Source organism: Salvelinus sp. IW2-2015, linkage group LG15 (genome assembly GCF_002910315.2).
Source record: "Salvelinus sp. IW2-2015 linkage group LG15, ASM291031v2, whole genome shotgun sequence".
In the NCBI taxonomy this organism is placed as follows: domain Eukaryota; kingdom Metazoa; phylum Chordata; class Actinopteri; order Salmoniformes; family Salmonidae; genus Salvelinus; species Salvelinus sp. IW2-2015.
The window spans coordinates 39,321,313-39,337,653 of record NC_036855.1 but is presented as its reverse complement, the minus strand read 5'-3'; the positions used below and the strand labels follow the sequence as shown (position 1 = coordinate 39,337,653).

Genomic DNA, 16,341 nt, shown 5'->3' with positions numbered 1-16,341 from the left:
TGGGTATAATTTTTCCAATCTGTCATTTGAGTAATGGAGACGGTACAAAACCTTAAACTGAATAAGCCCATGCCGTATGCAAAATGATGATGTGTGGATACGCTCAATACTTTGTTGACATATATCATCATGTAGCTCTCCCCCTATGTCTTGCTCCCATGCAGATTTTGTATTTTCAAAGGAAGGCGGATTAATGTTATGTTAAGATCTAAGATCTAAGGGTTAAGATCTAAGCACCTCTCGACTGGACACTTAGTAGGCTTGAGTGGAAATTAAGGGAAATGTTTTTTGGCAAAGCTGCGAGCTTGCAGGTATCTAAAAAAGTGGGTATTGGAAATATTATGGTCGACTCTCAGAGTATCAAATATGACAAATGTGTTATCAACAAATAGCTCACAAAAAAAACACCGGACCGTTCCTATGCCAGAACTGGAATACCATGTCAATCTGTGAAGCTGAGAAGAGATGATTAGATGTTAATGGAGAGAAGCAGCTTGCTTGTTTAAGACTAAAGTGATTTCGGAATTGGGACGAGATTTTAAGGGAGTTCTTAACAATGGGGTTCAAAACATGGGTGCCAAGTTTCATAGGCATTGAGGAGCACAGGAGCGAGATCGGAGAAGTTGGAAGGCTTGACTAACTCCATAATGGCCCAAGTTGGGCCATCCTTGTTTTCAAATGTAGAAACCCAATAAACACATTTAGATATATTTGCTGATATATTTGCTGCGGGCTTAGGTCTCTCTAGATATACCTTTCTCATTTGTGGATTTGACTTATTCCAAATGAAGTTGGAAATGTAGTTGTACAGTTGTTTGAACATTGACTTTGGCAAAAAAATGGGAATCATTTGGAATATGTACAAAAACCTAGGTAGTACAGTCATCTTAACAGAATTAATGCGACCTGCTAATGAAATGGGAGAAGACGACCACCTTATGAAATCCTGCTTAGTGCGTTCCAGAAGTGTTTTGAAGTTATGTTGAAACAGAACTTTAAACGATCGTGTGACCTTTATCCCCAAATAGGTAAAGACCTGATGCTCCACCTTAATTGGGGAATTGGCATACCCAATTCCTTCTGCTAACTGATTAATGGGGAGGAGCACACTTTTTATTAGGTTTAACTTCTAACCAGAGAATGTCCCAAAACGTTGTAGCTTGTCCAAGAGATGGGGTATAGACTCCACAGGGTTAGAGATGTATAAAAGAAGATTGTCTGCATATAAAAACACCTTGAAAGTTATGTTGCCCCTTAATATTCCCTTAATAATTTCCTCCGCCCGCAGGGCGATAGCAAGAGGCTCAATAGCCATATCAAATAGGAAAGGGGATAAACAGCTACCCTGCCTGCCCCCCCTTGTGGAGAGGGAAGTAGCTGGAGGTAACATTGTTGGTGCGAACAGAAGCCACTGGGGACGAGTACAAAATCTTAATCCAGGAAAGGAATGACGGGCCAAACCCAAATCTCTCTAGTACTGTAAATAGATATTCCCACTCAACCCGGTCGAAAGCCTTTTCACCATCAAGAGAGATGACAACCTCTGGCTGTAGAGTTGAGTGGGCAGAATAAAGAACATTAAATAGCTGCCGCATATTATGGAAAGATTGTCTACCTGAGATACATCCGGTTTGGTCAGAGTTAATTATATTAGGCATCACTCTCTCTAAACGGCGCGAGAGGACCTTAGTGAGACTTTTATAATCGCAGCACAAAAGGCTTATAGGGCGGTATGAGCCACAGTCTAGGGGATTATTGTTTTTTTTAAGCAAAACCGAAATAGTCGCCTGGGTAAGTGTCTGTGGGAGTTTCTGACTAGAAAGGATTTCATTGTACATTGAGCTGAGGATAGGGGATAATTTAGAGGAGAATGCTTTATAAAATTCAATAGGGAAGCCATCAGGCCCAGGGGTTTTACTGCTCTTCATGGAGTGGATTGCCAGAGTAGCTTCATCATCACTTATTGAGGCATCCATGTTGGTTTGTTCATCTGAATTGAGACAGGGGATGTCCAGATTGTCTAGAAATGCATGCATGCGAGCTGTGTCAGGAAGAGCCTCTGATGAGTAAAGAGCAGAGTAGAATTGCTTAAATTGATTGTTGATTTCTTTGGGATTGGTAGAAGTTACATCAGCTACAACACAGATTTCAGGTATGGTGCTGCGAGCAGGGGATTGTCAAAGCTGATGAGATAACAACTTGCCAGCTTTCTCTCCGTGTTCATAGAATATTTGCCTCGACTTAAACCGAAGCTGCTCCGTTTGTTTGGTGGGAAGATTGTCAAATTCCGATTGGTGTAACAGTCTCTCTTTGTAGAGTTCAGGAGTTGGAGAAGAGGCATATCTGTTGTCCACATATAGAATGAGTTGAGATAGCTCCGATAAGCGCTGTTTGTTGTCATACGCTGTGTATTAAATAATTTGGCCTCTTAGATATTATTTGAATGACTCCCACACAGTAGAGGGAGACACATCAGGGGTGCAGTTGATCTGTAAAAAGATATCAATGTGAGTTGATATGTATTTTTTGTGGGTCAAGTCACCGTGTTCGTTGTGACACAGTACTGTCCGGAAAGCGGATATCTAGCTGGACAGGGCTATGGTCTGAGATAACGATGCTGTTATATTGGCTATTAGTTATAAAAGGAAGAATTCTATTGTCCAGCAGGAAAAAGTAAATCCTAGAGTATGTGCTGTGGACTGGAGAAAAAATGGAGTACTGTTTAGCAGTGGGATTGCTCCTCCTCCATGGATCAGACAAATGATAGGAATCTAGAAATGAGTTGATTACTGCGCCTGATTTTGAAATTACATTGTTGGGCTTCGGTCTGGATCTGTATGGACTTGGATGCAATACACAATTGAAATCTCCGCCCGATATCAAATGATGAGAGTTAAGGTCAGGAAGTGTTGTGATGAGGTCAGAGAAAAATTGAGTGTCATCCCAATTAGGACCATAGAGGTTAGCCAGAATAACCTGTGTGCTAAACAATTTTCCCATCACTATAATATATATTCCATTAGTATCTGAAATTACTTTGGAGGAGACAAACGGGGTGCCTTTGTAACAGTTTTAGCTTCTGGGACTAAAGGGTATATAACAAAGTATTGAGATAAACTTTTGTTATTGTCCAAATACTTATTTTCCACCATAATTTGCAAATAAATTCATTAAAAATCCTACAATGTGATTTTCTGGATTTTTTTCCCTCATTTCGTCTGTCATAGTTGAAGTGTACCTATGATGAAAATTACAGGCCTCTCTCACCTTTTTAAGTGGGAGAACTTGCACAATTGGTGGCTGACTAAATACTTTTTTGCCCAACTGTATATATACACATATACACATATATAGATACACACATGTACTTTAAAACATTTAATTAAATAAGTAAATAGGAAAACAAACCCAGTCAAATTCAACATTTGTATAAATGTAACCCTCTGTTGAACATTCTAACAAGCCAGAATATCGAAAATTGACAAACGCTTGGCATTTAATACCCGTCCTGCAGTGTTCGCTCGGCTGTACAACCTGCAAACCCGTGCCATCCGCCACCAAGCACCAGGGCGGACCAATATGAGAGCAAAATTGCAAGATTCCGTTATAATGCTGTAATTCCATCAAATTGTTGTTTTATGCAACAGAATAAGGGGTTGTTAGAATGCTCATCTGTCTGTGTTCTACTGAGGATGGCCCTCTGGAAAATGTACGATGTCTTTGGGTGATACCGCATTCCAGAGCATGAGTTAATGGGGCGGCAGGTAGCCTAGTGGTTAGCGCGTTGGGCCAATAACCAGAAGGTTGCTAGATCAAATCCCCGAACTGACAAGTTAAAAAGTATGTTGTTCTGCCCCTGAACAAGGCAGTTAACCCAAGTTTCCTAGGTCGTCATTGTAAATAAGAATTTGTTCTTAACTGACTTGCCTAGTTAAATAAAGGTTAAATAAAGAAAGTTATGTTTCTGTTATAAAGGGTACCAGGGAGAGATGACTCCAGGGCCAGACATTGGAGTCTACACAATGAGAACTGATTTTACAGCAGATACTGTCTGCTGTGAATTCTAAGTATCTTTCATACAAATCTTAACCTTGTGACCCATTCCATTTATCTGTTGTTTGTCATGTAGACTGAAGGAGGATGGACTTTGCTATAAAATGCTGTGGCTCAAACCAGCTCGTTGAGTTCTCAGTGATCACCTCCAGGGGTGATTACCGACCAGCTCCATTACTGCAGTAATTAAATAATAAAGTTTGATTGTTTTGAAGAAATCTAAAAAAGTCTCTCCTTTTGATTACAAAAGTTCCACCACACCAACCAGTCAAATAGTAAAGAATAATACACATGGTCCTTTGGGAGTATAAACTTGTATGTATTAAACATGTCTAAAGAAGGCCAGTTGAATTGCTTCTTTAAGCAGGACAACAGTTTTCAGCTGTGCTAACATAATTGCAAAAGGGTTTTCTAATGATCAATTAGCCTTTTAAAATGATAAACTTGGATTAGCTAACACAACCTGCCATTGGAAAACAGGAGTGATGGTTGCTGATAATGTAGATATTCCATAAAAATTAAAAAAATCAGCCGTTTCCAGCTACAATAGTCATTTACAACATTAACAATGTCTACACTGTATTTCTGATCAATTTTATGTTATTTTAATGGACCAAAAATGTGCTTTTCTTTCAAAAACATGGACACTTCTAAGTGACCCCAAACTTTTGAACGGTAGTGTACATACCATCATTGTTCATAACGTTAAGTTACTGGATGAATAATTGTCATTTTTTTGGCAGCATGGTGGAGGCACATCTCTAAACAAGATATGAATTCCCTATTTGGTCTACTTGACTAGTCGATTAGTCATTTGGGGTCGATTCCAAATTAAATGTTACAAAATGAACACGGTGGGGGAGGTGTTTGTCAAGAATTAATAGTAAATTGTTCGCCCTGGATCGGAGTACCGAGAAAATGCGTCTTCATATGTTACTGCTCACCAGCGCCCCCTAGGCATTCTATTTCTATGGCTGGCTTCTCCCCTGTCTGCAATTCAGCTTGCCACCAGAAAACATTTGTCTCACTGCTTCTCTCCATTTTGAATTGTCCAAATGAGAGACTGGTCTGTGCAATCCGCTTCAGGCATAGTATGTCCTACTGCAGTCCCTCTCTCGTTGGCATGTTTCATTGGTTAGAACAAAACACTTATGGGAAAAAGTGGTTTAGTTTAGTTTATTAATTCGACCATTAAAAAAAAACATGCACACAAAACTTAAAAGCCATACATGCACATGAATAAAATCATCAAGGATAACACACAATAAAGTCTGGGACTTATTTCCATTGTGGTCCTCTTCAGTGGTGGTGTGGATATTTGTTTCATATCCATGATAATAGTTTCTAATGACCATCATCATGATGTGTAACAACGGAAAAGTAAGATGGCACTTGGTGATAGGTGAGGAGAGGAAGGGGTGTTCTCTTCGTCAAAGATGACAGCAGATCAAAGATGACAGCAGAATGATATTCTGTTGAAAAGGTTGTTGAACCCACGCGTTGAGTGTTTGTCATGGAAACAGCGTTGGCAACAAGGCTCTTTGTCTCGAGTCGACAGAGTTTATTTCACACCGCAAAAATGGCAGTTAAATTTCACCACACTTTGTGTTTCATAAATATATACAGTACCGGTCAAAATTTTTAGAACACCTACTCATTCAAGAGTTTTTCTTTATTTCTACTATTTTCTACATTGTAGAATAATAGTGAAGACATCAAAACTATGAAATAACACATATGGAATCATGTAGTATCCAGAAGAATGTTAAACAAATGAACAAATTATCAATTAGCCACCCTTTGCCTTGATGACAGCCTTGCACACTCTTGGCATTCTCTCAACCAGCTTATATATAGTCATATATATACACCTGTAGGCATCATGCTGTATGAAGTATAAGTCCATGCCTTGTCTTTTGACACCTTTTACCGTGCCACCTTTTGCCGTGCCTGTCATTTGCCGTGCCTGGCACTAGATATGTATTTTTGGCAGAAATGGTTTAATATCCTCCATGTACATGTCTCTACTCTCTCCCTTCCTGTGCTGTTGTTGTTTGGTTGTTTGTCATGTCATTAGAGGATAGAGGACAGCGAGTGGAGGGGGAAAGTGGGATGAAGGGATAGAGGGATAAGTGGAGGGGGAAGGAGAATATGTCTCCATCCTTATTAAACAGAAAGGATGGAGGAGGACACTGTAGTCTGGCGCCTTTGGGTTACTCAGACCTCCGGTTGTGTGTGTCTGTGTGTCTGTATCAAATCAAATATTATTGGTCGCATACATATATTTAGCAGTGTGTGTATTTGCGTGTGTGTGTGCTTGCGCACATGCTGAGGTGCACTCACAAAGATCAATCAGGCCAGGCTAATATACTGTACCATCGTACAGAGGTTTCAGGACTTGACCTCTGTGTGAGAAACAACTAGCAGGTCACAGAGATGTCAACATCATCTGATGGTTGCTCTTGTGTTATGAGGCTGTTAGTGTAAACAGACAGAACAATAAGCAGATATATCAGTTCCCGTTCTCTATTACATTATCAGGACGATTGAGTGTAATTGAGTGATGTATTGGACTGTGAACCACAGATACAGAGTCACAAGCTCCAGGGATGGGGTGACTTGTAGTTGTTAGCGTTAGATTTTGATCGCTCGGGAATGTGAGTGGTGATTTACGACCTAAAGGTCAGGTCATAGATAATGTACACTACCGTTCAAAAGTTTGGGGTCACTTAGAAATGGCCTTGTTTTTGAAAGAAAAGCAACATTTTTGTCCATTAATATAACATCAAATTGAGCAGAAATACAGTGTAGACATTGTTAATGTTTTGTTGGATTCGACATTTTGAACATTGAGATATTAAAGACATGATAGATCAGACGCATAGTATATTAAGGAGTGAAAGAGACTGGGTCTCTATAGAAAGACAGATAGCTGTGAAATGTGTTGGATGAGAGGAGAGCAACGTGTGAAACAGGGGAGACAGATGGACATCTGTGGATTAGATGAAGGAGGGGTTGAGGTCAGGAGGTGAGGACAGAGCAATAAAGGTTTGGTATCCTGTTACCCTCTTTATTAGCTTCCTGTAGAGCCATAAACTGTAAGGATTGGAGAGAGGGAGTGTCTTAAGTAAGATGAATATAACTATGATGAAGGGAAATGTTTTGCTGTCTGAATACAGCTGGGCAGAACCTTTGGGAAGAATTAAACTTGGTTAAAGCTTCTCTAGTGTCTGAGTTATTTACTCTGATAAATAAGAACCTAACAGTCGTAAATGACTATTGTAGCTGGAAATGGCAGATCTTTTATGGAATATCTACATAGGCGTACAGAGGCCCATTATCAGCAACCATCACTCCTGTGTTCCAATGGCAGGTTGTGTTAGCTAATCCAAGTTCCTCATTTTGATCATTAGAAAATCCTTTTCCAATTATGTTAGCACAGCTGAAAACTGTTGTTATGATTAAAGAAGCAATAAAACTGGCCTTCTTTAGACTAGTTGAGTATCTGGAGCGTCAGCATTTACAGGCTCAAAATGGCCAGAAACAAAGGACTTTCTTCTGAAACTCGTCAGTCTATTCTTGTTCTGAGAAATGAAGGCTATTCCATGCGAGAAATTGCCAAGAAACTGAAGATCTCGTACTACGCTGTGTACTACTCCCTTCAAAGAACAGCACAAACTGGCTCTAACCAGAATAGAAAGAGGAGTGGGAGGCCCCAGTGCACAACTGAGCAAGAGGACAAATACATTAGAGTGTCTAGTTTGAGAAACATACGCCTCACAAGTCGTATGTGGTTGCAAAGGGCATCAGTGTCTTAACAGCACGATTTGCCAAGGCAGGAAACTCTGAGCGCAGCCCAATCCAGAAATCTGTCAGTGGCTTCTGATTACATTTTCACAGAACTGCTTGTTGAAATTTCGATGAGGCTCTTTTGTTCAGAAATCAGTATGTGGGCTGGAGGCAGGGCATGAAAGGGATAGCGAATCCAGTTGTTTGTGTCATCCGTTTCGGGAAAGTACCTGCGTAATTGCGCACCCAAGTCACTCAGGCGCTTCACCATATCATATTTGACATTGTCCGTAAGCTTGAGTTAATTTGCACACAAAAAAATCTTACAATGATGGAAAAACCTGTGTGTTGTCCTTGTTAATGCAGACAGAGAACAGCTCCAACTTCTTAATTATAGCCTCAATTTTGTCCCGCACATTGAATATAGTTGCGGAGAGTCCCTGTAATCCTAGATTCAGACCATTCAGGCGAGAAAAAACATCACCCAGATAGGCCAGTCGTGTGAGAAATTCGGTCAGACAAGTGAAAATTATCGTCAGTAAAGAAAACTTTAAACTTGTCTCTCAATTTAAAAAAACGTGTCAATACTTTGCCCCAAATCGTTACAAGGGCGCTGCCCATATCATTGCATAGTGCAGAAAATACACGAAAGTTCAGGGACCTTGCTTTAACAAAGTTAACCATTTTCACTGTACTGTCCAAAATATATTTCAAGCTGTCAGGCATTCCCTTGGCAGCAAGAGCCTCTTGGTGGATGCTGCAGTGTACCTAAGTGGCGTCGGGAGCAACTGCTTGCACGTGCATTACCACAACACTATGTCTCCCGGTCATGGCTTTTGCACCATCAGTACAGATACCAACACATCTTCACCACCAAAGTCCATTTGATGTCACAAAGCTGTCCAGTACTTTAAAAATATCCTTTCCTGTTGTCCTGTTTCCAGTGGTTTGCAGAAGATGATGTCTTCCTTAATTGACCCCCCATAAACGTAACAAACATATACCAGGAGCTGTGCCAGGCCTGCCACGTCTGTTGACTCATCCAGCTGTAACGCATAAAATCTACTGGCTTGTATGCGAAGCAGCAATTGTTTCAAACATCTCCTGCCATGTCACTGATGCGTCGTGAAACAATGTTTGCGTCGTGAAACAATGTTGTTTGATGAAGGCATTGTCTGTATAGTTTTTTGGGCCTTTTCCATCAGCATTGTGACAGCCATATCCGCGGCAGCCTTGAAGAATAAAGTCCTCCACAATAGTATGGGGCTTGCCTGTCATAGCCACTCGGTAGCTCACCATATAAAACGCTTCTAGCCCCTTCTTATTAATAGTATCTGTTGCTTTTATACATGTCGTGCTACTCAAAAGTCGTCTTAATTCTCGCAAAAAAAACTCCCGTGGCTTATTTTTCAAATTGGCATGTTTTGTTTTTAAATGTCTGCGCAAGAGTGAAGGTTTCATTGAGTTGTGAGCTAGTACTTTTGCACATCTAACACACTGGCTGAGGAAAGGCACTACTCCCAATATAATTGAACCCCAAATCAATGTTGTTCTCATTATATTTGCGCCTCTGAGATGGTCCAACGTCCTTGGAGGGGCAGTAGCTCTTCGGCTACATCAGATTCACAACTGTCAGTGTTCATGCTAGCTGGGCTAACAGCAAATGTAGAATTACTGATGATAGCATTGGATGTGCTTGTGGAAGCAGAACAACTTGTGTGGTCGACAGGTGCATGTGTAGTACTGCTGGTAGTAACAGTACTACCAGTAGAGCTGTTATGTGTCTCTATGGACACGGGCCTTACTTTTTTTAACCATTTATCCAAGTTTCTCGGCGTACACATCACAGACAAATTGAAATGGTCCACCCACACAGACAGCGTGGTGAAGAAGGCTCAATAGCGCCTCTTCAACCTCAGGAGGCTAAAGAAATTTGGCTTGTCATCTAAATCACTCACAAACTTTTACAGATGCACAATCGAGAGCATCCTGTCGGGCTTTTTCACCGCCTGGTACGGCAACTGCACCTCCCTTAACCGCAAGGCTCTCCAGGGGGTAGTGAGGTCTGCACAACGCATTTTATTTTTGGCAGTGAAACGAGGCTATTCAGGCGAGAAAAAAATCTCGCCCAAATGTATACCGTTAGAAAATATAAATGGACTGTTTGAAAATGGAAGAATTATTATTATTATTATTATTTTAAAATCTGAATCACATTTTTATTTGGCGTACCCCCAAAGGCATTGCGTGTACCCCTGGGGGTACTGTTTTAGACAATTGAGACATGGATTGTGTGTGTGCCATTCAGAGAGTGAATGGGCAAGACAAAATATTTACGTGCCTTTGAACAGGGTATAGTAGTAGGTTCCAGGTGCACCAGTTTGTGTCAAGAACTCCAACGCTGCTGGGTTTTTCAAGCTCAACAGTTTCCCGTGTGTATCAAGAATGGTCCCCCACCCAAAGGACATCCTGCCAACTTGACACAACTGTGGGAAGCATTGGAGTCAACATGGGCAAGCATCCCTGTGGAACGCGTTTGACACCTTGTAGAGTAAGTCGCTCTGGATAAGAGCGTCTGCTAAATGACTTAAATGTAATGTAAATGTAGAGTCCATTCCCTGACAAATTGAGGCTGTTCTGAGGGCAAAACTCAATATTAGGAAGTTGTTCCTAATATTTTGTACACTGTGTATAAAACATTGAACGCAGTGATACAGTAGTTCCAAAGAAAGTAGTTCCAAAAAAGTAGTTCCAAAGAACATTTTCTCTGGACAGGGGATAGATCATATTGTACATTTAAGCTAAAATCATTATTCAGTATGTAGGTTCATCCAACAACTTTGACCTGAAAATAAGGGATAATTGTCTTACCAATACTCTATATACTTTCCACTTGGACTCGGTCTATGAAGCTATTTTATAAATATCTGGCGTTCTCTCTCTCTCTCTCTCTCATTGTTCAAGCATTCCCATCCAGAACACAATGTGATTCCTCTTCATCCTCTTCTTCCTCAAGGCCATGTGATTGAGTGGAGGAGCACTGAAGGCCACCTCTGCTTTCATATTAAGATTAGCTTTACTGTATGGATGGTGCTCCAATTTATTTAGGAGAAGAATGGGGAGGGCTCTCTCCTTCGCTATTGCTGAATCTTTCTCCAAGTCATCTTTTTCTTTCTTTCTGTCTCACACACACACACACACACACACACACAACACACAACACACACACACACACACACACACACACAACACACACACACACACACCAGTGGCGGTCGTGCCGTTTAAGAATGAGGGAGGATGATAATTTTTTTGTGAGCATGGTTTATTTCTATTACAGCATATTGGATGACTGACATTCATATTCCATTCACCCAGCTCAATGTAACATCAATAGGTTTAGGCTACTACATGATTCTCAAATGTTCCCTGTACCCATCACGAGGTTGCTACAACCTAGCCTATGAATGAAAGTTTACAACGTAGGTGTACAGGTTAGAGCATTTTGAGTAATCAAGGTGGCAGACCGTGACACATTCACATACCGTCTTACACACTCTGCCTTCATCTAGCTCACATATGTCAGAGTCAAGGCCCGCGGGCCACATCCGGCCCGCGAGAAGGTTTTTACGGCCCCTGGGATGATCTTGATTATTATTAGAACCGGCCGCAGACCGCAGCAAGCCGGCAAGCCCGCAGATCTTTACACGCACCAATACTACATTCCCCACAATGCAACGGTGACGCAAAACCAAACTGACTCTGTGGGAGACGCAGATGCGGAAAGAAAATTTGAGCCACTTCCCAGCTGCCAGACCATGAAAGAGAAGCTCTCTACCAGTGCGTCCCCGAGCGCACAGTTGGCTGATAAAATAGGTATGCTTGCCGCTGACTTTCGACGCCGATTTGCTGACTTTGAAGCACAAAAAAGCAGGTTGGAACTGCTCGGTAACCCATTTGCTGTTGACGTGGAAAGCTCACCACCAAACCTCCAATGAGTTGATTGACCTCAATGCAATGAATGCACTGAGGCAAAATATTGCGGCAGTGGGTGCTGCGGAGTTCGCCCGTTTCCTCCCCGACACAATGCCCAGCTGCGCATCCAGGCTGCTCAAACGTTGTCTATGTTTGGCAGCACATACCTGTGTGAACAACTGTTTTCTTGATGAACTGAACAAAACATCACACAGAAGTCGACTTACTGCTGAAACTCCACTCAATTCTGAGGATTTCCTCAGCTCAGAGCCTTACCCGAACATTGATGAACTTGTGGAAAAAGATGGGACACAACCAAGTATCACCTCAACCTCAACAAGTGAACATTACTGTGCAATCACATATTAGAGTTTTACTCAGTTCAAGTTTAAAAGTTAAAGTTTAATATTGTTTTCACTGCATGTTACTTCTCCTTAAACAAGTGTTGTTTTTGATTAATAGATTTTTGCACTTTATTTTATTGTATTTCAATCCAATTATATTTTAAAAATATTTCAGTTGAGTGGATGATAGAAAATTGCTATTATTGTTTTTTTCTTGAGTAAATTAGCCCTTTTGCTAAAATAGAAAATATAGGCTACTGATGGTCCTTGAAATACCGGTTTCTTTCATTTAATGTTCATGTTATGGGGATTTTTATATAAAGGAAATTTGTCTTTTGTGTCTGTTGAAAATTAAAGATTACTGACAGAGCCATAAGAAAATATTGCTTTATTTATCTGATCATATTGGAATATATTTGTTAGGTTTTCAGTAGGTTCAATTAGGTTCACTAGACTATATGCGTCATTTAAAAAAATTTCAATGAACATTCGAACAGTCCGGCCCTCGGCTTGTAGCTAAATTTTTTATTTGGCCCTCCGTCCATTTGACTTTGACACCCCTGATCTAGCTGATCCAGGGTGTAATCATTAGTCCAACAGCTTCAAATGTCAGTGGAAGCAAACACAGTTCACTTTCATAGCAACCACATACAAACAGCCTCATCACTTTGCTCATTGTATAGATAATTCCTTCTCGCACTCTCCTCCTCTCACCTTTTCCCTTCGCTTGTGGACTTCAGTGTACAACACATCAGCTGTCTTTGACCAAGCCAAACCTTCATATCATGACCACTAACCTGAATTTGTAAAATTTGATTTGATTTGATACACACGGCCTACATTGTTGTCAAGGCATAGTCAACATAAATACTAACATGTAAACCCGCTATAATCATGCAGTACATTGTACAGTCATAATCTGGTTTAGCAGTTACACCGGCGGGCCCCGTTGGCAATATATTTCTAAAACCAAAAGCTTACTTTGACTTTGAAGAGTTACCATGTTGGATAGCCATAGCCAGCTAGCTAATATACTGTAGCATCCCTCTCTGTTTGAGCAGGGTGTTTGAGTAGGCTAAACTAGCTAGCAGCATTGCTAGCTAGGTGAAAGTACAAAAAAATACAACCAAATATAGCTGTGTATCTCTCTTGTTTCTCCTTCATTTTGGAAGAATTGTCTTTCTCTCTGAGTCAACTACTCAACACATTTTATGCAGTGTTACCTGTAGCTTATGCTTTCAGTACTAGATTCATTATCTGATATTTTGATTGAGTGGAAAACATGTCAGTTCATGCTGCAAGGTCTGATAGGTTGGAAGATGTGCTCCGGAATTTGTCATAATTACTGTGTAAGTCTATGGAAGGGGGCAAGAACCATGATCCTCCTTGGTTTTGTATTGAAGTCAATGTACCAAGAGGAGGACAGAAGCTAGCTGTCCTCCGGCTACAACATAGTGCTATCCTACATAGTGCTGCTGAAGCTACTGTAGATGTTCATTGCACAACAGTGTGTTTTAATCAATTATTTGGTGATGTGATTATATTTAGTATAGTTTTATCTGAAAAGGAAGGTTTTTCATGTTTCACTATTTAAAAAAATGAAATTCAGGAGCATGGTCCTCCCCTTCCTCCTCTGCGGAGCCTCCACTGACACACACACACACACACACACACACAGAAATACAATACACAGATACTCTATCCACACTCCTCACTATAGCTGTACTGCATGTGGGTGGACTGGGGCTGAGTAGTGGCACACAGTGCATTGAGAGGTGCATAATGTATTAGATGCTACTGCTACCGTTGCTGCTATTAATGTGTTCACTAATGGACCTACCGGAGGTTCTATGTTGGAAATACCTTTTGAAGTAAGAGGGTCCCTCTGTGCACACCCTCACAATGGAACATCTGCAAACACACAAAAGCTTTTTATATGGACGATATCATTAACATACCACCTATTATTGTCTATATATATATATGTGTGTCTATATAGCGGGGGTAAGGCCCTTTATCTACTTCCCCAGAGGTATCCATGAACTCATGGATACCATTTTTATGTATCCGCGTGCAGTTTGAAGGAAGTTGCGTGAGCGCAATTGCTAACAAGCGTTAGTGCAATGACTGGAAGTCTATCGGTATCTGCTAGCATGCTAGTAGATACTGTACCCACAGACTTCCAGTCATTGCGCTGACGCTAGTTAGCATTGGCTCATGAAACTACCCCTAACATCCTTCAAAATGGACAAAGAGACATACAAATGCTGATTACATTCAATCTCTATGATATAAGGATGCTTGGAATAAAGAATAACACTTTTATTTTTTCTAGAAATATCCATGAGTGAATTATTCAAACCCATGACTTTTAACGTAGATCAGATTTTTGTCACTTTATTGTTTTTGAATGTCAGGAAGTGTTAGTCGAAATAGGTAATTATGATTGATTGCGGTAATGGCCAAAGACACATCTGAGCATTTGGTACAAATCTATTAATACGCTGAAATGACATGCAGTGCACAAATCAGTGTTTGATTTAGCCCAATCACAATCAGTGGTTACCAGCAGGGAACTATTCAATACCACAGCATGTGTTAATATTTAGGCCTACCCTCCACTGTCCAATGACGAGAATGCATTTGGCTGCAATGCATTGTTGATTCAATCAACCCTTTTGTGTCACTGGTTAAATATCTAATAATGCCTATGTTCTTATACATCCATCCATTCATCCATCCCTACATTCATCCATCCATCCGTCTTTCTCCCTCTCTTCCTTCAGACACTCTGTCAGTGCCTCGCTGGTCCCCACAGATCCCTCGGAGAGACCTGGGAAACTCCATAAAACACAGGTAACCTGTGTGTGTGTGTGTGTGTGTGTGTGTGTGTGTGTGTGTGTGTGTGTGTGTGTATTGATGAAGGTATGAGTGTTCAGGCATTCATTTGGTGTGTGTGTGTGTGTGTGTGTGTGTGTCTTAATGTGTGTCTTCCTCTACCAGAGACAGACAGAATGTCAGTCCAATTTAAGGGGGCGCTAGCATAACTCCACTCCCTGTTCTATTCCTGTTTGAATGTCTGATGAATCCCAAATGCCACTGATCTCCAAATTAAACAGTACACCTCCGCTATTGGTCATGGGAATCTTCCAACCTACCGACTTTCTCTCTCTCTCTGTTTCTTTGTCCCTCCTCTCTCTCTTATTCTCTGTCTTTCTCCATCTCCCCCTCCCCCTCTTTCTCTCAGCCTCAGAAGTACGTGGGTGTTAGCTCACTGCTGAAAGTTAATGACGAGGAAAGACAGTGGTTGTGCACACATGTCTTAATGCTTCATCAGCCAGAGACGAGCGCAAATGTAATTTATATTGGCATTAAATCTCAAGCTGTTATTAAAAGGACAAATGCTAGTTTCTAGGGAGATGGACAACTTTATTTCTCTTTATACTCTTTCTGACATGGTGATTGTCATAGATCTCTATTTGTGCCTCGATGTATCTTCAAAGATATCGCTCTAAGCACAGGTTATTATTCGTAAGTAAATCATAGCAATGCAATAAACTACTGGCTATAGCAACATCTCCCTGGGAATGAAAAAGATCTGTCAAATCATATCTCACCTTTAATGTCAGTCTCACGGTAACTTTGGCAGCGTATGTACGCCTGCCAAAACAATGTATCATTTAGGCCCCGACCACCAAAATTAGAGCGGGATGCCAGATTGAATTGTGCCCTCCCTGATTCTGTTTAGCACAGTACGAGGCAATACGAAGGTTCCTAATGAAGAGATTTGGATTCTGTCAACCCATTCCTATTCCATTACTCCAGCCAGTCCGCTGCTGGTACCCAGATGTCAGATCTATCAGAAAATAAACCCAGAGTTTTTCTTAAATTGGGCACTCAGATACTTCATCCAACCCCAAAGTAGGGAATTGCTTTTTATCATTCAAGACAATTGAGACACACTGTAGTCTTGCTCTGAACGCGGTGCCACGGGCTCTGCTGGGCTCCATCTTCATCTCTGTGAATGATTGCTGTGTTACTGTGTTGATGTAGCAGAATGGCCTCTGTCACAGCCTTTATTCACAGAGCTCACAGCCACAAACTGAACATTGGTGCAGAATATTGAAAGGAGTGGGGGCCCCCAAATTGAATCAAGGTGCATTGGAGATTGGAGCTAAAA

At 41.0% G+C, this 16,341-nt stretch overlaps 1 protein-coding gene across 1 annotated transcript in view; it reads left to right on the top strand.

Annotated features, from left to right (window-relative positions):
• Nucleotides 1-16,341, top strand: part of LOC111974376 (kinase suppressor of Ras 2-like) — a 95,444-nt gene that overhangs the window by 32,431 nt on the left and 46,672 nt on the right. Inside the window, 1 exon segment of the mRNA XM_070446839.1 lies at nt 14,948-15,017. Within this exon segment, the coding sequence (XP_070302940.1) occupies nt 14,948-15,017 (70 nt within the window).